Source organism: Aspergillus affinis (assembly GCF_023601865.1).
Source record: "Aspergillus affinis strain CMG 70 chromosome Unknown NODE_109_length_123035_cov_85_487797, whole genome shotgun sequence".
Classification (NCBI taxonomy): Eukaryota; Fungi; Ascomycota; class Eurotiomycetes; order Eurotiales; family Aspergillaceae; genus Aspergillus; species Aspergillus affinis.
The window spans coordinates 45,368-66,599 of NW_026515890.1; the positions used below are offsets into that span (position 1 = coordinate 45,368).

General features: G+C 52.9%; 7 protein-coding genes across 7 annotated transcripts; 5 read left to right on the plus strand and 2 right to left on the minus strand.

Annotated features, from left to right (window-relative positions):
* Window positions 1-1,396: 1,396 nt before the first annotated feature.
* On the plus strand, window positions 1,397-2,672 carry KD926_000371 (RNA-binding protein; the record flags this gene model as incomplete). The annotated part of the gene is made up of 4 exons (XM_053104321.1): window positions 1,397-1,436; window positions 1,570-1,837; window positions 1,921-2,352; window positions 2,408-2,672. The coding sequence occupies 4 exons, from the start codon at window positions 1,397-1,399 to the stop codon at window positions 2,670-2,672; spliced, it is 1,005 nt and encodes a 334-aa protein (XP_052952389.1).
* A 1,037-nt stretch (window positions 2,673-3,709) lies between these two features.
* On the plus strand, window positions 3,710-5,532 carry KD926_000372 (bifunctional nucleoside/nucleotide kinase/histidine phosphatase family protein; the record flags this gene model as incomplete). The annotated part of the gene is made up of 4 exons (XM_053104322.1): window positions 3,710-3,757; window positions 4,083-4,155; window positions 4,219-4,805; window positions 4,858-5,532. 4 exons carry the CDS (start codon window positions 3,710-3,712, stop codon window positions 5,530-5,532), a joined length of 1,383 nt encoding a protein of 460 aa, XP_052952390.1.
* Window positions 5,533-6,489: 957 nt separating this feature from the next.
* KD926_000373 (putative vacuolar morphogenesis protein AvaB) lies at window positions 6,490-9,883 on the plus strand (the record flags this gene model as incomplete). The annotated part of the gene is made up of 4 exons (XM_053104323.1): window positions 6,490-9,076; window positions 9,139-9,247; window positions 9,299-9,781; window positions 9,835-9,883. The coding sequence occupies 4 exons, from the start codon at window positions 6,490-6,492 to the stop codon at window positions 9,881-9,883; spliced, it is 3,228 nt and encodes a 1,075-aa protein (XP_052952391.1).
* Window positions 9,884-10,198: 315 nt separating this feature from the next.
* On the minus strand, window positions 10,199-10,495 carry KD926_000374 (uncharacterized protein; the record flags this gene model as incomplete). Its single annotated transcript, XM_053104325.1, has 1 exon — window positions 10,199-10,495. One exon carries the CDS (start codon window positions 10,493-10,495, stop codon window positions 10,199-10,201), a length of 297 nt encoding a protein of 98 aa, XP_052952392.1.
* A 316-nt stretch (window positions 10,496-10,811) lies between these two features.
* On the plus strand, window positions 10,812-13,442 carry KD926_000375 (uncharacterized protein; the record flags this gene model as incomplete). The annotated part of the gene is made up of 1 exon (XM_053104326.1): window positions 10,812-13,442. The coding sequence occupies one exon, from the start codon at window positions 10,812-10,814 to the stop codon at window positions 13,440-13,442; it is 2,631 nt and encodes an 876-aa protein (XP_052952393.1).
* Window positions 13,443-14,614: 1,172 nt separating this feature from the next.
* On the minus strand, window positions 14,615-15,540 carry KD926_000376 (uncharacterized protein; the record flags this gene model as incomplete). The annotated part of the gene is made up of 2 exons (XM_053104327.1): window positions 14,615-15,286; window positions 15,367-15,540. The coding sequence occupies 2 exons, from the start codon at window positions 15,538-15,540 to the stop codon at window positions 14,615-14,617; spliced, it is 846 nt and encodes a 281-aa protein (XP_052952394.1).
* A 2,200-nt stretch (window positions 15,541-17,740) lies between these two features.
* Window positions 17,741-20,719, plus strand: KD926_000377 (ATP-binding protein; the record flags this gene model as incomplete). The annotated part of the gene is made up of 3 exons (XM_053104328.1): window positions 17,741-18,533; window positions 18,601-20,495; window positions 20,561-20,719. 3 exons carry the CDS (start codon window positions 17,741-17,743, stop codon window positions 20,717-20,719), a joined length of 2,847 nt encoding a protein of 948 aa, XP_052952395.1.
* Between the last annotated feature and the right edge of the window lie 513 nt (window positions 20,720-21,232).

Here is a 21,232-nt window from a genome sequence, read left to right on the forward strand (position 1 = left end):
GCTTCAATATCATGATAGTTCGGCTAGTGCCATAGAACTAACTCCCTCTGACCTACAACATTTAGTGTATGAGACTAATGACTGGCATTTAGCGGTGTGACAATACTAACCTATTGTTTGATCCAACAATCGCGGGAAATATTTCTAAATTAGCCAAGGTCTTTTGAGGCTAGGCTATTGCGACGCCTGCAATGGAAGTCCGGTGTGCATGGATAGAGAAGGTTTTAGTGAAGCTGGAACGAGCGATGGATTTAATCATCTAAAGTGCATGCAACAAGTCATAGGCCGATCCAGTTGAAGCCGAGTGTAGACCTCTTCGGATTGGGACATGTCCTCTTGATGTCGGATATCAATGTATCAGATACAATATAATCTACAGTCTCGCGATACCAGAAGAAAAATCATGTTCAAACTCAAGTTGTTTCATTGATATAACTAGCTAATCCGAGGGATGCAGTGTCGCCAAGACCTCATCTCTCGATCCAGTTTATATAAACCACGAAGCATCCGACGAGATTGAGAATCCTAGAATCTTTGCAATGACAAGTTAGTCTTATGATCTCCAACGAATCAATGCGAGTACAAAACAAATGTTTCGGAGCTTCGTCAGACAGCAGTTGGTACGATTGATAATCCGCATGGATAAATGCTCGGAACAGGTCTGTGTGAAAAGTTTCTTCTTCATACGAAGTGGTGGATTGGAATGGACTGAATTTGCATCCAAGAATGTCCCAAGGGAAGAGAGGGAAAAGAGAGATTCGAAGGAGCTTACCTATGAGGATGGCGAATTGCGAATGGTGCAAGCTGAGATATGTGATGCGGTGGTTAGTTGAGACGGGAGCTCGAAGCGCAATTGGAAGCATGAATCCCAAACATCGAGAGATCATGTCCTGCAGAGATGTCCATAGGAAGAAGGAAGCGAGCCTTAAATAGGCGTCGACGGAGACTAAAAAACACTTCGCTAACGAACCAACCACAGGCGAGGGCGCGCGGAACGCGACAGGCCCGCCGTTTGCTGCGTTTGTTTCCTTGGGTCCCGCGGCGAAAAAAGTAATTCCGCATTTTTTTTCCCGCAGGCTACATTCAAGGGCGCTTTTGTTTTTCGATTGTTGAATATTCTTTTTCTGTTCGTCTTCCTTTCTACCTATATGCGACTTGGTTTGGTCTTTTGGTCTTTTTCCATACTGGTACCTCTCTCTCTGTCTACTGCAGGTTTCGTGCTGTGATATACCCCTTTCGGGTAAGTGATTTGCGTGCAGTTTCTACTTGCCTTGTGTTGTTGTCGAATGGGGAAATATATCAACTGAAACGCTAACACTCAGGGACTGGCACAGACTTCCTACGACGCTTTCCCCCTCATCTCCTCATTTTCGTTCAAATAAATACATCCGCCAAAATGGTCGACGCTCCCGAGAGTCCTAGGCCGCAGGAACAAAGTGTGTAGGAAACAAAACGAAAACAAAAAAAAAAAGAACGAAACCATTGGTGACTGCTCAATCCGAGGCTGCATCCAAAGGAAGCGTTAATGCGGTGCTGCGAAAGAATTGACTAATGGGTTCCTTACTTTAGCTCCCGCCAAAACCGGCTTCCAGAACGGCGTTCGAACGACGGGCCGTGCTTTCCACTCCCCCAACTGGCGCATGAAGGGCGAAGAGAGCCCTAGCGGCGCCGGCTCCCCCGGCCCCAAGACCAATACCTCGCGAGTCGCGTTCAGCAAACCGAGTCCCCATGTCCCGCAGGCCATTTCGGAGGGACGTCGCCTCTACGTAGGCAACATGCCCTACACGGCCAAATCGGAGGATGTACAGGCACTGTTCACGGCCGCCGAATTCCCAATGTATGACTGAGTGAGAAAAAAGAAAAGAAAAGAAGAAAATATTGTGCCAAGGATGGTCCCCAACTGAAGTGTTGCTTTCATAGCGAGCGCATCGATATCGCCATCGATCCCTTTACCGGCCGGAACCCGTCATACTGCTTCGTGGATCTCGAGACGAAGGAATTAGCTGAGCGCGCGATGGTCGAGTTGGACGGTCACGATATGCTGGGCCGTCCTGTGAAGATCAAGCCGGGTGTGGTTAAGTCGCAAAGCGAACGGTCTCAGCAGCAGCAGCAGCAGCAGCAGCAGTCGCCCCGGACGGATGGCTCCCCGCGTGCCACCAGAACTTCCTCCTCCCCCTTCGGTATGGACCGATGGCGCCGGGACGACAGTGCCCCTACTCCTCCCGCCGCCCCCGTCTTCCAGAGAACCAATTCCGATTCGAGCCGTCGTCTGTACGTCGGGGGACTGCCCCGCGTGAGCGACCAGGAATCGATCACCAGCAACATCACGAACTTCTTCAAGGGGTTCAACATGTATGTCCCGTCAGTCTTTACTGTACCGTCTATATGATACTAACATGTCCATCAGTGAGAACATCAGCAAACTGTTCAGCCCCCACCCCGCCAAGCGGTTCGAGGCTGGTGACCATTACTACCTGTTCGTCGACTTCGGCACTGTCGAAGAGACGCAGGCTGCCATGGACGCCTTGAACGGCAAGGAGGGGCCCTGGGGTGGTAACATCCGAGTGCAGAGAGCCCGCGGAGAAACCTGGAACTCGGAGGAGAGAAAGAACAAGTGGTCGAGTTCTCGGGAGAATGAAGCTGCTCCCGCCGAGATTGCGGTCGATGCTTAAGAAAGCCAGGAGCACCATTTGCATTTGAGAATACCGGCCATTTGGAGACAACTTTCTTGTTTTTTTTTCTTGCATGGGTTAGGGAGTCAAAAAGGAGCAAAAGGACATAAAAAAATTTAGAGATTTGGCGCCTTCCATTCTCAAGGCGAGAGAAGGCTTTTTTTTATATATATAACGATTGGAAAAGCATCTGAACGACATGCATAATAGTCTCTCCGGTCGTTGGATGTATATAGCCCGAGGTGGTATCATCGAACGACCCGGGAAGAGACAGATGGAGGACTGACTCCGGAATGACCACGATGATTCGAAGCCACCCACCTTTCCGACTTCGTAGTCTAGACTGGTAGTCTAATGCTAGCCCGACTTGTGCCGCGTCGATCATTCCGATCCCAAGCGCCGGCCGCGAGTTTACCCGACGAAAACGTCCGGGACATCACGTGGTGCGCTGTTTGAGGGCATTGTCTCCCAGTCCCTTCGAAGAATTCAATCTCCTGATCTTCCTCGAAAAGCCTCATCTCTGATCTCCATCCTCCATCCTGCACCCCCGGCGCTACCAGGGCTGGTCCACCGGCAATTCTTGCGTCCTTCCACCGCAACGGCGGGCCATCGGTTGATTTGCCCCGCGGCATGACGTCTGCGCTGTCCCTCGACTTCTTCACCGCATCGGCTGTTGGGGCTTAATGGGATCCAACCAGATCTCTTGTTCTTTTTCCCCCTTGCAAAAAGAATTCCATCCTGTGAAAAGGCAGCCGGAACTGTCTGTTTTGTACGTTCGGTGAGAATTGTGCCGGTTGGAGTTCCGACAGCAAAGCAAAAAGACAAAAAAAAAAGGGAGGAATCCTCTCCCCGGTCTTACGCCATTAATTCTCCTTGACCCGGTTTTGGGACCAATCTACTACTTCTCCCACGGCTTCCCCCCCTCCAAATTCCCTATTCTCCGGTCCTCTTGTTCGGTCGGTTCGTCTGGTCTTGGCCCGAGGTCTTTCGTCTCTGTCTCGTATTCATCTCTCGTTTTTCCTTGCTAGTTGCCCATCATGGCGGCTGTTCGGAGAGGTAATGGCCACAAGAGCTATTTTGCCAGTGTAAGTGCCTGGTTTAGATGTTCATGATTTATTGATTGCGTTGTTCCCCGGCTTCTGGCTTCTGGGTCGCTCTGCCTTGGCAGCTGCCCACTCTTGCCTTATAGTCTGCCCGGTACTTGACCCGGGAAATCTAGTATACAACTTTTGTAGCAGACTTTCTTTCTTCTCGTTTTTCTTTTGCTTCTTGCTTCTTATCGAGTCGTTTATTACTATCACTCGTCTGCACTACGCGCATATTTTATCTGCCTGATTTGCCACATCATCCAGACCATCCACATCCGCAAGGAAATCCCCATTAAACCTCAGAATGCTGACTAGGTTACAGTCAGATGACACGAAAATCTGCGTGGTCATGGTTGGCCTGCCAGCCCGAGGCAAAAGTCTCATAGCTGGCAAAGGTACGTGCCTGTCTATCCATGTGCATAGAGTGCATTTGTAAATCGCGAGACTGACGAAATCAGCTATGCGATATCTCGCGTGGGTCGGTATCCCTGCTCGCGTCTTCAACGTAGGCAGCTACCGTCGAAACAACACGCCGCAGCCAACCGCCACTTTCTTCGATCCTCACAACAGCGAGGGCGAGAAAATGCGGCGAGCTGCCGCGGAGGCTGCCATGTCCGATATGCTTCGGTGGTTTGCGTCGGGAAAAGGCGTCGTGGCTATTCTTGATGCCACCAATTCCACGAGGGAGCGACGTCGCTGGATCTACGAGAGCTGCGATGCGGCCAATGTGGAGACGTTATTCGTCGAGTCGATATGCGACGAGGAAGACCTAATAATGAACAACATTCTCGAGGTCAAAACCACGTCGCCGGATTACAAGGGGCAGGACCCTGAGGTTGCTGCGCTCGATTTCCGCAATCGAATCCGCAATTACGAAAAGGCCTATGAGACCATCGATGATAACGAGAAGCACTTTACATATGTGAAGCTCATCAATGTCGGCTCCACGGTAATCATCAATCAGATCAAGGACTATCTATCCAGTCGCCTAGTCTACTACATCCAAAATCTCCACATCAAACCCCGCTCGATTTGGCTGTCTCGTGTAAGTGATCTCCGGATGAGATGATGGAACTTGTGATCTAACATCCGCTTAGCATGGAGAGTCCGAGTACAACCTAGTAGGCAAGATTGGCGGGGATTCCAGCATCTCCGAGCGCGGAGAGGCTTATGCTCGAGCGCTTCCGGGTCTTATGAAGAAGTCGGGTATTCCCCCTAACACGAAGATCGTCATCTGGACGTCCACGCTTCGGCGCACAATCCAAACGGCCCGCCATCTTGCCTCAGAAACGGGCTTCGAGAAGCTGGAGTGGAAAGCGCTCGACGAGCTTGACTCTGGTGTCTGCGACGGACTCACATACGAGGATATCGCGCAGAAATACCCCGAGGATTTCGCTGCGCGCGACGAGGACAAGTACAACTATCGCTACCGCGGTGGCGAGTCTTACCGCGACGTTGTCATCCGACTGGAACCGATTATCATGGAGCTGGAGCGCAGTGAGAACGTGATGATTGTCACCCACCAGGCGGTCCTGCGTTGTATCTACGCCTATTTCCTGAACACGCCGCAGGAGCAGAGCCCGTGGATGGAGGTGCCCCTTCACACGCTGATCAAGCTCACCCCTCGTGCCTACGGTACCGACGAGCAGCGGTTCAAGGCCGATATTCCCGCCGTGTCGACCTGGCGGGCCAAGGGGACTTCCGCGAAGCACCAAGATTACCCTACCACCGAACCGAAGAATGAAGTCGTCGCCGGAACCTCCACAGCATGAGCACGGCCCATCTGGCCCCGTCTGAGTCTTTGTCTCATATCCGCTATACCTAAGATTCTCTATCAACTCTGAAGCTCATGTGGAAGTCCGGGAAACTTTATTCCACATACACACGCATTATATCACGACCTATCTTCGCAGCGCCGCCTCTTCATGTCAAAAGTCTGGTTTCGGTTTCTGGTAGCATGTACAAGTGGACTGTCTGTCTGATTCATTTCCTGCATATATTATCCACCGTTGGAGGCGATTGCGGATTATTTTATTTACATCACCCATTGGCCCGAACTTTTTTATAACGAAGCTCGCTTTCTCCGCATTATTGATGCTTTCTCTAGTCTGCAGGGGAGTGAGTTCTCCAAATGCGGCCTATAGAACTAATATACTCATCGCTTAACTATATGGAATAGAGATAGAATTTCCAGTGCATGATTCTTCAATGCTCGCAAGTTGTTTAGTGTTGTATTACGAATAATAAAAATACATATATTCCCTTTCCAAGAAACTGAAAAGCCCAATGAGAGGAAGAGGAATACAAATAATTACATCTGTAGACCAAACAACTAAAGCGGCCTGAATGACCAAGTCACATGAGGCGGCCGGCCGACCCAGGTGGATGTGTGCCTGCATGCCTGAGCCTGACCGACCTTCCCCGACCGGGTAGAGTAGCGTCACCGGGAAGCTCTAGTTTAGCTGTCTGTCGGGTCTTGTTCTCCAACCTACACCGCAGCGAGCGAAGCCCACCACGCAACACACACCACGACCGACGATATGCCCCGCTTCTGCATCACCTAAGGGCCCTCTCGCGCTATTCGCACCATCCTTCCTGATTCCGCCTTTTTTCCCCCTCCTCCCCGCTCGCCGCCTGGACATGACTCCTCTATCGCCACGGACGGATCCGACCCCCCTGCACCGGCGCCCGGAGAGAGAAGAAAGCAAGACAAAGCTCCCTGCCAAGCCATGTTATCGGCGTTCACGGCTCGGCCTCTCGTCGAGCTCAAGCCGCGCGATAAATCGAGGATCGAGTCGTTGCTGGCATACGGGGATCGGCTCCTCGTGGGTCTGAATAATGGCAGTTTGCGCATCTATCGCGTCAATGAGATTACGGAGGATGAGCCGCGGGCTGGGGATGGGGAGCTCGTTGATAGCTACGGGGACGGGGATGGTCGCAATGGGAATGTCCCCGGAGGAGCAGCTGGTGGAGGGATACTTAAGAATGGAGATGATAAGGGGGTGAGCTCGGTTGTTGGAGGAGGGACCTCCAGCGCCAACGTTGCGGCTTCTAATGCGAAGCTGAAGCAGACGGATCTGCTGCGGGAATTGGAGAAATTCTCGCGATACAAGGTTGAGCAGCTGGCGCTGATTAAGGAGGCGAAGGTGCTGGTTTCCCTGTCCGGGGGATATGTTTCCATTCATGATTTGCAGAGCTACGAGCTGCAGCAGCAACTGACCAAGACGAAAGGCGCCAGTACCTTTGCCGTGACGTCGAATATCTTCAATGACCCCGAGACGGGCGTTCCTTCGATCGTGTCGCGGTTGGCGGTGGCGGCGAAGCGGAAGATATTGCTATGGACGTGGCGGGATATGGAGCTGGAGGGCGAGACGGCAGAGATGACACTGGTCAGCGGCATTAAGAGCCTGACGTGGGTGTCCGGGACAAAAGTCGTGGCGGGACTCAGCTCGAGCTTTGTGATGGTTGATATTGAGAATTCGTCCGTCACGGACTTGGTGGGACCCGGAAGCATTGGGGGTCTTGGGGGTCAGGAGACCGGGCGTCTGGCTGGGGTCGGCGTGGCGAGTATGAGCTACATTGGCATTGGAGGAGCGGCGCCAAAACCGCTGGCGACTCGACTCAGCGAGGGCCAGGTGCTGTTGGCGAAGGATATCAACACCCAGTTTATCGATATCAATGGCAACTCCCTCGGGCGGAGACAGGTGCCGTGGAGCCATGCGCCCGCGAATATCGGATACTCATATCCCTTCCTCCTGGCGCTGCATGATTCTTCCAAGGGTGTCTTGGAGGTCAGGAACCCTGAGACGCTGTCTCTGCTCCAGTCCATTCCGCTGCCGTCGGCGACCCTCTTGCACATCTCGCAGCCTACGATCAGCTTGGCGCACGCCGGGAAGGGGTTTCTGGTTGGAAGTGACCGGACCATCTGGAGGATGGAAGCTCTGAGCTACGATACGCAGATCGACTCGCTCGTGGAGAAGGGGTATTTGGATGAGGCAATCAGTCTAGCCAACATGCTAGAAGATGCGCTTCTCAGAAATAAGGAGGGTCGGCTTCGGGAGATCAAGCTCGACAAGGCCCAAGGGCTTTTCAGCGTTCACAAATATAGCGACTCCATGGAGTTGTTTACAGAGATTTCGGCTCCTCCAGAGACCGTGATTCAACTCTACCCTAGAATTATCGCCGGTGATCTCAGCTCGGTAAACGAGGAGCCGGAGGAGTCAGAAGATGGCACGACGGACAGCCAGTCGAAACCTGACGGCCAACCTCAGACGGATGGCGCTATCTCGGAGGAGCTGGCCGCTTCGAAGACCTTGACACACACCCCTTCCATGCGATCTTTCCTTCGCACAAAGACAGACGATGGGAGTGACGCGGGAAGTATCCGCGGCAAATCCTTAGAGGATCCTCGAGCAACAAAATCAGCCAAGGATAAGCAGCTTGAGTCCTCAGTGCGCGAGCTTCAGAGATACTTGGCAGATGTTCGCCGGCGGTTCCAGCGGTTCCTCAACCCTGACGGGACGTTGAAGGTGGTCGATCCCACAGCGGACGGAGCAGTGGATGAATTCACCGAGTCCGTTATGAAACTACTCGAGATCACCAGGGACAATAAAGACCACGACTTTGGCGACCAGCTGCGGGAAAAGGCGAAGCTGGTCGACACGACCCTTTTCCGGGCGTACATGTTTGCCAACCCCCGTCTTGCCGGCTCCCTCTTCCGCATCTCCAACTTCTGCGACCCCGAAGTGGTCATGGAAAAGTTGGAGGAAACTGGGCGTCACAACGATCTGATTGACTTCCTGTACGGTAAAAAGATGCACCGGCAGGCTCTCGAGCTGCTGAAGAAGTTCGGCCAGGCCGACTCAGAGGAAGAGACGGCACCGGAGCTCCACGGTCCTAAGAGAACCGTGGGCTATCTACAGAACTTGGCCCCGGACCAGATCGAGCTCATTCTGGAATTTGCCGAATGGCCCCTGCGAGAGGACCCCGACCTAGGCATGGAGATTTTCCTCGCGGACACTGAAAATGCGGAAACCCTGCCCCGGCATCAGGTCCTAGAGTTCTTGCAGAGCATCGACACCAATCTTGCCGTTCGGTACCTCGAACATGTCATCGGGGAGTTGAACGATATGACACCTGATTTACATCAACGGCTTCTTGTGCTGTACCTGGAGCGGTTGCAGAAAGATAAGACCGAGGAATGGCCGTTTCCGAATGAGAATGATCGGGCGGAGTGGCTGAATCAATTCCTGGAGATGTTGAAATCCAGCTCACAGTATTCCCCAGCCAAGATCCTCGACCGGCTGGATCGCGATGGTACGTATCACCTTGTGTGGCTTGGTGTTTCTCACTGAAAGTATTCTAACACGCCGCTGTAGATTCCGAGTTCTTCGAAGCAAGAGCCATTGTCTTTAGCAAGATGGGACAGCACCGGCAGGCCTTGGAGATCTACGTCTTCAAGCTGGAGAATTATGGTAAAGCAGAAGAGTATGTATGATGACCACAAGGAAGGAGGTTGAATGTTAATTTCGTCTACAGATACTGTAACCATCTGCATAAATCGGAAGAAACGACCGCCACGGAGGCCAAGCCTCTCCGCGGAGCAGCTCTTCCCGACTCGGAGGTGAAACAATCTATCTATATAACATTATTATCTCTATACCTCTCGCCTCCACACGGGTACCAACCCCAGTACGGACCAGCGCTGGACTTGCTGGCCAAGCACGGATCCCGTCTTCCTCCCGGTTCCGCGTTAGAGCTGATCCCCGAGACTCTCCCGGTCAAAGATCTGGAATTCTATTTCCGCGGTCGCATGCGCGCGGCCAATTCGATGCTCAGCGAGTCGCGAATTGTGGCCAGCCTGCAGAAGTCGCAAAATATCAAGACCCAGGCCCAACTCTTGGTTGGGGAGGGGACGGACGGCAAATCTGCGCGATCCCGGCACGTCACCATCACGGAGGAAAGGATCTGTGGGATGTGTCATAAACGAATCGGAGGCAGCGTGATCAACGTGTTTCCAGAGTATGTATCCTTCTTTCCCGATATCCAATGGCGACTGCTGACTGTTCTTGAAGTAATACGGTGGTTCATCTTGGGTGTGCCAATCGTCTCTCTTCCCATTGATAAAGTGGAATTTTTTTGCAAATAGAATCGGGTATGCGTGTATGGTATCGATGGCTTGATATTGATGTTTGATGTTGATTTCATTTTTCTTGCAATTTTTTTTCTTGTCTTTTTTTTCTGTTCATTCGGTCTTGCGGTCTTCTTTCTCGTGTCCAAACAACCCCAATTGCGTTGCGTGGAGTGGCGGGTGTATTCAGCATTGATACCCAGGATAGCGATGATATCCAAGGATCCAATATATAATTTCTTTTCCTTCTCCCTACTACTTTAGTTCCGATCGTTGTATCATGATGAATCATTCATGCATGCATGCATTCATTCATCCTCTTCAACCACCTCTTCTCCGTAGTTCTCTTCCTCTTTAGCTTCCTTGGCCGAAATTTTCTGGCCCTGCGCCTCCGCCAGTTTCTTGTCCTCTTCCATGCGCTCGGTCAGGAAGACGTTGATGTCGTTCTGGAGGGTCGGCACGAGCTTGCGCAGCTCGGAGAGATAAGTCACTTTGGCTTGCACGTCCTGCGAGGGAGACGACGCGAGGCGATGCTCGAATGTGTGCGTCGATTGAGGGGCGGTGTAGACGGCGCGCAGGGGGGAAGAGGAGGAGGAGGAGGCCATGGTGATGGTGGAATCCGGGTCAGTGGGAGAAATGATTTTTTGTTTCTTCCGAGGTGATTGATGCATTTAGTGGGGGGAGGGGAGAGACGAAGAGGTGCTAAGAAGAGAGAGGAGAGGGACCGAAAAAGAGGGACAAGAAGGCGGGGGGCGATCGGGAAGATTCCCAGAGATCGACACGGCGACTTTGTTGCACTCGATTCGGTCGGAAGTCCAGACCGACACCGAGACTCTCCCCCTGTCAAGTTTCATCTTAACTTCAATTCTTTATTTTCTTCTGCGTCGGGGTATCATGGGCCACGGCTTTCCCTGATCGAGAATGTTACGCTCGCCCGTCTCCCCGGAGCGAGTCTCCAGATCGCCCGCTCCTCCTTCTCTCCCTCCTCCTCGTCAATCCTTCGATGACGAATTGGTTCGTCCCGGCTCCTCTGGCAGTGATGCCTCGTCCATCACCTCCAGTGTGACCGTCTCCGCTATCCCTGCGCCTCTGACTCTGCATCATCCTTCCGGAGCCTCGTCTCCCCGGCCCCCTCGCACCTCGTCGATCCCCAATAGCGCCAGCGCCAGCACCACCAACCTCGCTCGTCCCTCAGCCTCCTCCTTCATGCCGCAGAATGAACCGACCAGCAGGAAGTCCTCCAGTCGGGCTCTCCCGCCAGAACTCCCGCGTCATCGCTCCCGCCATCACTCCCAGGGCTTCTTTGAACCCTCCCTCCCAACCGCATCCACCCACGAATCTACCCTGTCCGCGTCCAGGATCGCTGCTCAGGCTGCCATGTCGCAGCAACATATGGCCGCTGCCCAACAACAACAACATCCTCCGAAACGCCCGCCGCATGTAGTCTTTCCCCATACTGATGACCCCTCCATGAGGCATCGAAGAACAGCGAGCCTGTCGCCTCCCCCGGCTCCTGTGCCTCTCTCGCAATCGCTGGCGCCCCCTGGGTCCGGTGGGTTGTCCGGACACTCGTATCAGAACGGACCGCCGCCACAACAGCCGCATCCCCAGTCGCAACATCACCCACAGTCACCGCAGCAATCACCGCAGCAGCAACAGCAACCGGGAGGACATCAGCACGTGGCGACGACGGCGGCTAATCTGGTATTCCCACGACAACCTACCCTGCAACCGCCCGGATTGGAACCAACCGACAAGGAGCACAAGCACAAGGGCGAGAAGGAGAAGTCCAAGAAGAAGCTGTTCTCGAAGCCGAAACACATCGGCATCAGCAGCCGAGACAAGGACGGGTTCATGAAAGACCGAGGCCTCCCGTCGCCTAGCAAAATGGGGCTCCCCAGCGCCAGCGGACTCTCTCGCATCGTCAGTGCCTCGACGACCAGCCTGGTGGAGACGTTCCCGTCGAACAACTCGTCCATGTATAATCTGTCCAACGCGTCGGCGAGCACGGTGGTGCCGGCGGATAAAGCAACGGGCGGCGAGAAGGACAAGGATAAAGACAAGGAGAAGGAGAAAGACAAACATAAGCATCACTTCCTGTCGCGGCAGAAGTTGAAACTGAAGGATCGCGGCGATGATCATAAAAATCTGCCGCTCTCGTCCGCGTCGAGTAACTCCAAACCGTCGGATCCGAATGCCCCCCAGTCGCTGTATTCGTTCACTCCGATTTCCCCCAATGCGGCGACGACGACATTTGGCAAGTCTGTCAGCGGGTTGGATCTGCTACACGGCGGCCGAGCGCTTCGGGAGAAGAAGAAGGAAGAGAAGGCCATGGCGGAGTCGGAGCAACAGGAATGGCTGGCCAATTCGACAGCCTCGGGCACTACGCAGACCACGTTTGTCGGGCCTTCGTCTCTGGGAAGCTCGACGACGGGGATGCTCGCAGAGGCTGCCTTGCGGGAGACCCTGCAGGGATTTGGGTTGAATAACATGTCGCCCGAAGATGCGTGGGACTTCCTGAAGGCGAAGCTTTTGGTGATCTTTGACGGGGAGGACGTGCGCATCGCCATTGAGGACCTGAACAAGCTGGTGATGATACATATCCAGCGGTGCGTACAGAAGCGTACACCCATGGCGATAGTCGACGACCTTCGAGAGTTGCTGGAAACGGGGTTCGCTTCTCTGAACCACACGCTGAACGGAGTCCCCGACGAGAAAATGGTTCCTCATCTGGTGCAGATCTGGATGCTAGTGTTCGGCACAATCCTTCCGTTCATCCAGGCAGTTTTCCTCCCGCTAGACCTCGAATTCAAGGGCCACGGGACCGTGATGAACCCGCGCGAAGCCAGCGAGTTCTGGGCCGGTGCCATGAACGGGGACTATCCCGGCTGTGAGCTGGAAGTGCGCAACCTGGTTCTGATCGCATTCCGCGACATGGTTGTCCTCTTCCGCTACGACGGCCTCAAGGCGACCTTCTCGCGTCTGAGCCTGGACAACATCAACCTCGGCAACGCCGCCCTCAGCGTCACCACCAAGAGCAGCGCCAACAGCGGCCGGCCGGCCACGTCCGCCTCCCTCGACGCTGGGTTCGGTGGCAGCTACAGCTCACAATCCTCGCATCTCAACGCGGCCGCGACGGCTGGCAGCTACTCATCCGACTCGATGAGCTGCAACCGCAGTCGCGCCGCCTCCAACACCTCGTCCAACCCCGACCAGCTCATCTTCCAATCCTTCTCCTCCCCGACCCAGCGACCCACCATCATCCACCGCGGCGCCGACACCTCGCAGGTCATCACCGAGACCGTCGGCCGCATGCTCCAGTGCGTCAGCGTCCTCAGCAGCGTGCAGACCGGTGACCACGCCCAGGAGAAAGTCGAGGTCCTCAGCAAGGCGCTGAAGCATAACTGGCTAGGTCGCGGCCGCACGGGACGCGATCGGCGTGGTTTCGTGGGCGCTAAGATCCGGCCTGCCATGGTGCCCCGGTCTAATAGTGACATGTCTTCGAGGGGCACGGGGGATTCGGATGGAAGGAGGGAGATGAGTGTTTTGTGAGAGTGAAGCATAGCATTTTTTGGTCTCATCACTTATTCTTGTTCCTGTTCTTGTTTTTCGTTTTTTCTTTTCTTTTTCATCTGGGGGCGTAACTAGATACCTCTGCGGCGTGGACGGTTGTCTTTTCTTTTCTGTCTTTGTTTCTCATTCTTCATTTAAATTTGAGTCAATGAGGTAGGGTATGGATGGTACATAGGTACGAAGGCTATATGACCGTTATTTATCACTTAACGAGGTTAGAAGCATTGAAATCAACGTGATGACTTATTATTTACAGCTTTCAGCGTATACTGATTTTGATTTCGGTAGGGTCCTTAACTAAATCGATAGTGCAAGAATCTATATAAGGACCGCTCACGGAGGTGTCAATCGCCACCAGGCACCATATAGACGGGATCGAAGCTTTGTCTGCCCACTTCTCCTTCAAAGCGTTTCGGGGGCCTGGCCGCCATGCATCCTTTTTGTATGAGAGGGGATACGGCCTAGGCGCCCACATCATGTACTAATATATTGGCAATAGTCAGTATATCTTTAAGGTCCTTGTCCGGCCTATCGAGGTGCCTCGTCCTCAAACCCCGACCCCTATTACTATATCTGTGCGAGAGGCTCGCTATCCGTTCAGTCATGATTATCCGCCAGATACCTTAAAGGTAGTATGTAGCAGCTGCCTCTGGCTGCCACCAGCACTCCGCTGCCGCGAAGGACCGACTTGTTTACAATCTACATGTACTGTACACCGTTGCAGTTCATTGGTATTTGACGGTTGAACATGGGCGACGACATGAGGTCGTCAAATAAGAAATTCGAGTAATCGGGCGTTGCTATCAGATCCATTTCATCAGATGCCCCGAAGTTATTGTTCCATTACTGCGGCGCTGGCAATGCGACAGATGGAATTCACCATTCCTCCTTCCATCTTAGTCAAACCATCGAAGAATTCCCATCGAAGAGTTTCTGTTTCGCGTGGATGCCATAATATTCGGTATGATCTTAGCACACATCTCAAACTACCTAGTCCCTTTGTCAGATACAACAGCCAAAAATACCAGTAAATCCAGCGCCAGTTTGTTTGAATCAACTAAAGCAGACCATGACCAGTCGTCTTCCTTGGAATGATAACAGAAAACAACAATACAGAGAGACAGGGACAGGTCATTCCACGCAGCACGCTCTCATGCTTCCTCATCCTCGACACCGATATTAACGTTGGCCTTACCAGCGCCAGCCAAGGTAGGTTTATTAAAAAGGGATCCACGGGCAGGGGAAGCAGCAGCAGCACCAGCCTTGGCCACGCTCGTCATCGCCTTAAACTTCTTCTGCAGGGTTGCGGGAGGGTATTTCTTGCCGCCGTCGGAGACGATTTGGTCGGCGATTTTGGCCCATTTCTCGACTTCGAAACGCTCTTCGACTTCGGTTTTGGCCTTCAGGAGACGGGGCTCATCCTCAGTATCCACCGAGACGAAGTTATTCTTCATTGTGCAGTATCTCATTCTCAGGGTCGTTTTTCCCACCGTGATGCCAGTTATGGCCATCCACGCGGCAGTGATATCCGGCCACGCGCAACCCTCCTCGTCTCTCATGCGCAGGATCAACCGGTCAGATTCGCCAATCGCCTCGTAGGAGGTCGGAATGGGACCCATGGCCTTCTTGGCATTGGTCTTGACTTTGTTTTTCTTGCTTGGGGACACTTCGTTGTTGGTATCACCTTCACCATCACCTTCGGTGGCAGTGTCCTTGGGAGTAGTACCCTTAGTTGGGAAGTTTGGGGTTCTGACAGCGCTGGTCGTGGCCTTTGCTGGACGACCGCGCTTGCGCGGGGTAGGAGTGGGAGTTGGGGTCTGGATCTAGGGGGGGGGTTAGTTAGCTCTGGGCTTGAGAGGATCTATGCACCCGTATCAGGTAGGGAGTAAAGAAGATTGCATACGTCACCAGCCTCGTTCTCCTCCTTCATGGGAGTTGATAGATCCATGGGTTCTGGCGCCATTTTGAGGACCTCAGAAGCAAAAGCAAGTTGCACACTCGGGAGAATCTTATTCACAGGCGTGAAGCAGGAAGTGCAGTCGATGTGAGTAGCAGGTGGGAAGAAGGTTGTGCTCATCTCTCAGTGGAAACGTGAGAATGAGAACTGCGAGTGAGGGGAAGAAGAGGTGGAGAGAGTGCAGAGAGACTGCGAGTGAAGTTCATGTCCAGGAGCATTGCGTCTCGTTTGAGACGGGAGTTGAAGTGGAGGATTCCAGTTCTCCTGCATTCACTGGAGCTGCTGAAGGTGGTGCTCGCACTAGAGTATATCCATGGATGGCTAGCTGGTGCTTAGTAGCTGCTCCCCCTGCCCATGCTGGCACTAGTAAGAACTGTTGCCCGCACTTTCCTCTCTATCGTGAGAGCGTGAATGAGCTTGCCTATCTAACTCTTTCCCTGCCTGCTGGGTCAGGCTCTGCTCTACCCTATCATACTATCGCAGTTTTATCGCTGCACTAAAAAGGGTCAACCCTTCTTAGCGAAGAGTTATATAGTGCAGACATACCTTGAAAAGAAAAGGAACGGTAATATTAATCCACCAACCGGTTTAGTCAGATACATCCTAGTGAGGTCTTCATGGCAAGAATAATTGTAGAGGCAGTCTTTTCTTATTCTTTCCTATTTTCTTACTTGTTTTACGGGGCTCAACGAAATCAATGCGCGGAGTGACCTGTCCCTGTCACTTTTTATTTTGGTCTTTTCTATTTCATTCCACCTGTCTAATAGTCTGCCTTAGTTGGTTCAAACAAATTGAAGCTGGGAAGGTTAAAGATTAGGCGTTGGTTGTACTGAGACTTTTGGCTGTTCTATTGGACCGAAAGGGGATCTTGGTAGCTGGTATGAGCTATGTGCTAAGATCCTATTGGATTTTATGTCATCCAGGTGAAACAAAAGTTCTTCGATAAACTAGAAAGGAGGCTAGGTGTAACTATTTATGTATGCATACATCCAGGTGCTGGAATATTACGACTAGCACTTCTTACAAAAAAGAGATATACTAGGAATATACAGACTGTTCTATTTTATTCCGTGGTGTTCTGTCCCTGCCTGATCAGATACCAAAGACGCAAGAGTTGTGTACATGTAGCCCTCACGCCCACTGGACATGAATGTATGTGTGTGTGTCTTCAGGTATAGCGATGTGGATTGTAAATAAGTCATCATATTTTTCGGCACGGGGTGAGGGTTGAAGGTTCCAGTTATGTTGGGTTCACTGAAACTGGTGAAGTTGGCGCGCTCACCATACGGCTGACTGATGATTTGGTGCTTAGGGGGCTAGAAAGAGAAAGGGAATAGAGGGCTGTAAAGGTATGAGAGATCTGAGATGGGGCTATAGAGAAGCGCTAATGCTGAATTCCGTGCATAGTCTGTAGGGCATGGCTAGATGGACTCTACCGACTGTACATGATGGATGGTGACAGAACGTGGGTAGGCAGCACAACGTCAGCTGAATCAACCTTGCTGACCTGGCTATGAGGGAGCAGAGGTTACTCAATGGGCATGAAAATGAAACCTGGCACGCCACATGAGACATTCCGGGCACCAGCCTGCCGTGATGACTTTGGTGACAGCCCAAGCCAAGATGCCAAATAAGACGATTGCAGCCCGATTGGAAGATGCGCATGCTTTGGATCGTCTTTGTGCCTTATGTCCGATGGACGTGCGTCTGCCTACCTAGTAGGTAGACCTACCAGGCTGACGATACGATCGATGCCTAAGATCCACGACCCAAGCGCCGCTCCAGGCAGCGTCCGACAATCCAAGATCGATGAAAGATTTAAAGCCGGGGGAGGGATCGACGCCGAGCGCAGAATTGCAAAGGCAGCTCGTCGCGCAGCTTCAGAACGCCTCATTTCTCACCGCCAGACGCCGGTCAGCCAATCCTTACGACGCTCAAAAGTAAGGCGCCTACTGTCAGACGCTCTTATTTCACCTGCTCCTCCTCGCTCGCTTCCTGCTCTTCCTCTCCTCCTCTCCTTCTCCCTCTCTGCCTTCCTTCCTCTCTCTTTCCCCCTGACTTTCCCTCCTTATCCTCTCTTCCCTTCCTATCAGTGCCTTCCTCTGTTCCAACTACGTCGGTCCGCTTTTAACTTCCGCTCATGAGATCATAACGGCGCTACCCACAGGCTCCTCTTCTTCCCCCCGGTCCGTTCCTGACAGCTCCACTGCGGGCCCCAATTATTACTCCAATCATTGTTCCCGGAGTATACCAGCATCTGAGCATTACTAGACGTATATTGTATTGGTTCAAGATAAAAAAAAATTAGGAAAAAAAAAAAATGGCCGATCCTACCGCCACCGCCGTCGCTGCCGAGACCAAACACGAAGCCGATCCCCCCGTCGATAACAACACAGTCAAACCGGAGGGCAAGTCGGCGGTTTCCGTCTCTGAAACTGCTCCCAAGAAAACCTCTTGCAAGAAACATCCCGCCAAGGACTCAGACCGTGCTCGAGATTCCAAGAAAAAATCCCACAAATCCAATAAAGCCTCATCCATTGTCACTCCCAGTGACGATAGCTCGTCGGAGTCCAGCTCCGACGATGACGACGCTGAGAGTGATAGTGATTCCGAGGATGAGGACGAGGAGTCTCTGTCCGCAGAATCCGAGTCGGAGCCAGATCGGAAGCACAGACGGAGGCGGATAAAGAATCGATCGAGGCGGGCGCTAAAGGGCGGCCGGAAGAAGAAGACGCGGTCGCATTATCAGGACGAATCGGATTTCGAGGAAGAGGATGAGGATGATGAAGATCCCTCGTCGCTGGATGAGAAGACGCTGAAGAAGCTGGTCTCGAAGCTCAAGGCCCGCAAGGCTAAGAAGGTGCGCCAAGACGAGTCTTCCGAGGATCCGCTCGAAGAAGAGGATGAGGATGAGACCGATCTGGACGACACGGCGCTTTCCCTGGCCAAGGAGAAGCTGGCAGCTCTGCGACTCAAGCAGGGCGGTAGGCGCCGGGGCAAGCACCGCTCAAGACGAGTGTCTGACGGTCTGAACGACGGCCAGAAGGGCTCCCATCGGTCCAAGGGTCGGAAGAAGGCGGCCTCGAAGATCGCTTTCAAAAGGGTTGATCAATGTTTGCATTTCCCTCCCCGATACTCTCTTCAAAGCATGATAACTGACTGTGTCTGGCTCTGCCGCAGTATGGGACAATACAATACACAACTTCAAGCTGACCGAGACCATCGATGACCCGGGGGCCAACGAGTGGGACCAGTATCTGTTTACAGTGCGCCGCAAATTTGACTGGGATAACAAATACCTCGAGACGGTGGTAGATATCAAGAGTAAACACCTCCGTGATGCGCTGGCAAAGGTCATGGACGGCGTCAAAGGAGTCAGCCTGGTTCAGGAGACTGCGGTTGTCGATCCGAACATGCTCTTCCTCTACCTGGAAGAGACCCGCCAGTACATGAGGGAGCTGAGGCAGCAGGCCACGACGGAGAGGAAGAAGAAGGCCAGAAACGCAGCCAGTCTCAAGGCGCAGCATCTCAAGGTCTTGCTGAAATATCTGGACACGGACTATGCGGAGACCAAAAAGACCCTTTACCCCTTGCTGGAGGCCAATATGATCACCTTTGAGCTGCTCTGGGCCTTGTTCAAACCGAACACCATTGCCTACACTCCTACCTATGGCAACCAGGACGAGCCGCGCGCGTTCAAGATTGAATATGCCTCCAAGGAGTCGTCGTTCATGAAAGGTCAATGGTACAGCGTCGAGGGGCGCTACCTGGAGTACGATGGCAAGACCTTTGGCATGGGCACCATGGCGGCCGATGTAGAGAGCTTCAAGGGCGCCCGAAAGATTACCAGTCTTGGCTGTTACCCTCTGAAATACCACCGCGAAGCCGAAGACGTCCAGGCCAAACTGATCGAGCGCGGCAAGAAGTTTGTGGCTCTTCGGGGCATGAAATACCGCTACCACAAGGGCATGGCTTTCTATAAGAAGAAGCGCACCGTGATCAAAGTCAATATCAACGGGCGCGTGATGATTGATCCGGCTATCCATCGCCGCATCAACCCTAATTACCCCATCAGCACCGTGCGCCCCAAGGATCCTGACTATCTGGATGGCGACGACGATGACGGCAGCGAAGCGTGCTGCTGCCCGATGTCAGACTCGGACTCAGAAGAGCCCTACGCCCACCGCAGAGACTCTGACGCCCCGCAGGTGCGCTACAAGGTGATTCGCGACAAGGAGGGCACGCCGCACGTGGTCGAGGTGGAATTGGATGAGAACGGCAACGAGATTCTGAAGGAAGATATGGACCAGGTCGAGGACATGGACCGGGAGTTCACGGAAGAGGAGCTTCTCATTGCCAGTCCCGTGGTCCTAGGGTTCGCCTTCAGCGAGAAATTGTGGCTCGAATTTAGCATCTCAGGGATCAGCGACATCGACTGGAACGAGGATGCCTTCGACTCGCTCGTGTTGCCGGACAACCAGAAATCCATCGTCAAGGCCCTGGTGGAATCGCACACCTTCTGTGCAGCGCAGAATATCGACGACGTGATCCAGGGCAAGGGCAAGGGCCTTGTAGCCGTGCTGCATGGTCCCCCGGGCACTGGAAAGACCCTCACCGCAGAGGGCATCGCCGAGCTGCTCAAGCGGCCGCTTTACATGGTCAGCGCCGGTGAACTGGGCACCGATTCTCGCACCCTGGAAGGCGAACTGAACAAGATCCTGGATATCGCTCACTCCTGGGGCGCCGTGCTGCTGCTGGACGAGGCTGATATCTTCCTGGAGAAGCGCACCATCCAGGACATCCACCGCAACGCGCTGGTCAGCATCTTCTTGCGTCTACTCGAGTACTTCCAGGGTATCCTCTTCCTGACGACCAACCGCGTGGAGACCTTCGACGACGCCTTTCAGTCCCGTATCCACGTTGCTCTGCGGTACGGCGACCTCCCCACCAAAGCCAAGCGCAGTGTCTGGATGTTATTCCTGGAACGAGTGCAGGCCATGGAGGGTGTCGAGACCGCCAAATTCACCGACAAGGACTATGATGCGCTGTCTCGTCACAATCTTAACGGCCGACAAGTAAGTCTCCTTTCTCTGCTGCGTACACCCCAATTCCATGCCGAGATATACTAACAAATTGCCAGATCAAAAACTCCGTGCGCACTGCGCAGGCCCTCGCTGTCAATGAAGGTACTCCCCTCTCGATGGAACATATCAAACGTGTTCTCGAAGTCGCCGAGACATTTGATCATGACCTTCGCGGCGGAATGGGCTACATTGACGCGATGAGAAGTTACACGTAGACACTCTTCCCCCCAAAGCTCTATTTCTTATGAATTTCTTTCTTTTGCTTGGTTTATTCATGGGCGTGGAGTGCAAGGCATGAAGAATACCCTTTCTTTTTTCCTTCCGTTTAATTCCGTTTACAGTTTTGACTGTTTTCATTAATGACTGCCTCATTCATCACTGCTTGACGACCTAGCGTTCGAGGCTCACTGACGATTCCACGATGCCATGCCGTGTTATGCCATGATATGCAAAAGATCTAATATTCTTCATTTTCCGTCCTAGTCCTTCTTTCTACTCTGCCAGCTGACTAGTTGCATCTTTTCATCAATACTCTGGTTTGTTTGTTTTGTTTTGTCCTCTTCTTCTCCGCCTACGTTGGTTTCTCTAGTTAGTTCTCGCGAAGACAGATATGCATTTTCTTGTTTCGATTTTGACGCACTTCAGTTGATGAATTAATTGATTTACTGAATTGGTTGGATGGATGGCTGCCTAGCTAGCGAAGATTCCGAAGATCCGTATCGATTGAT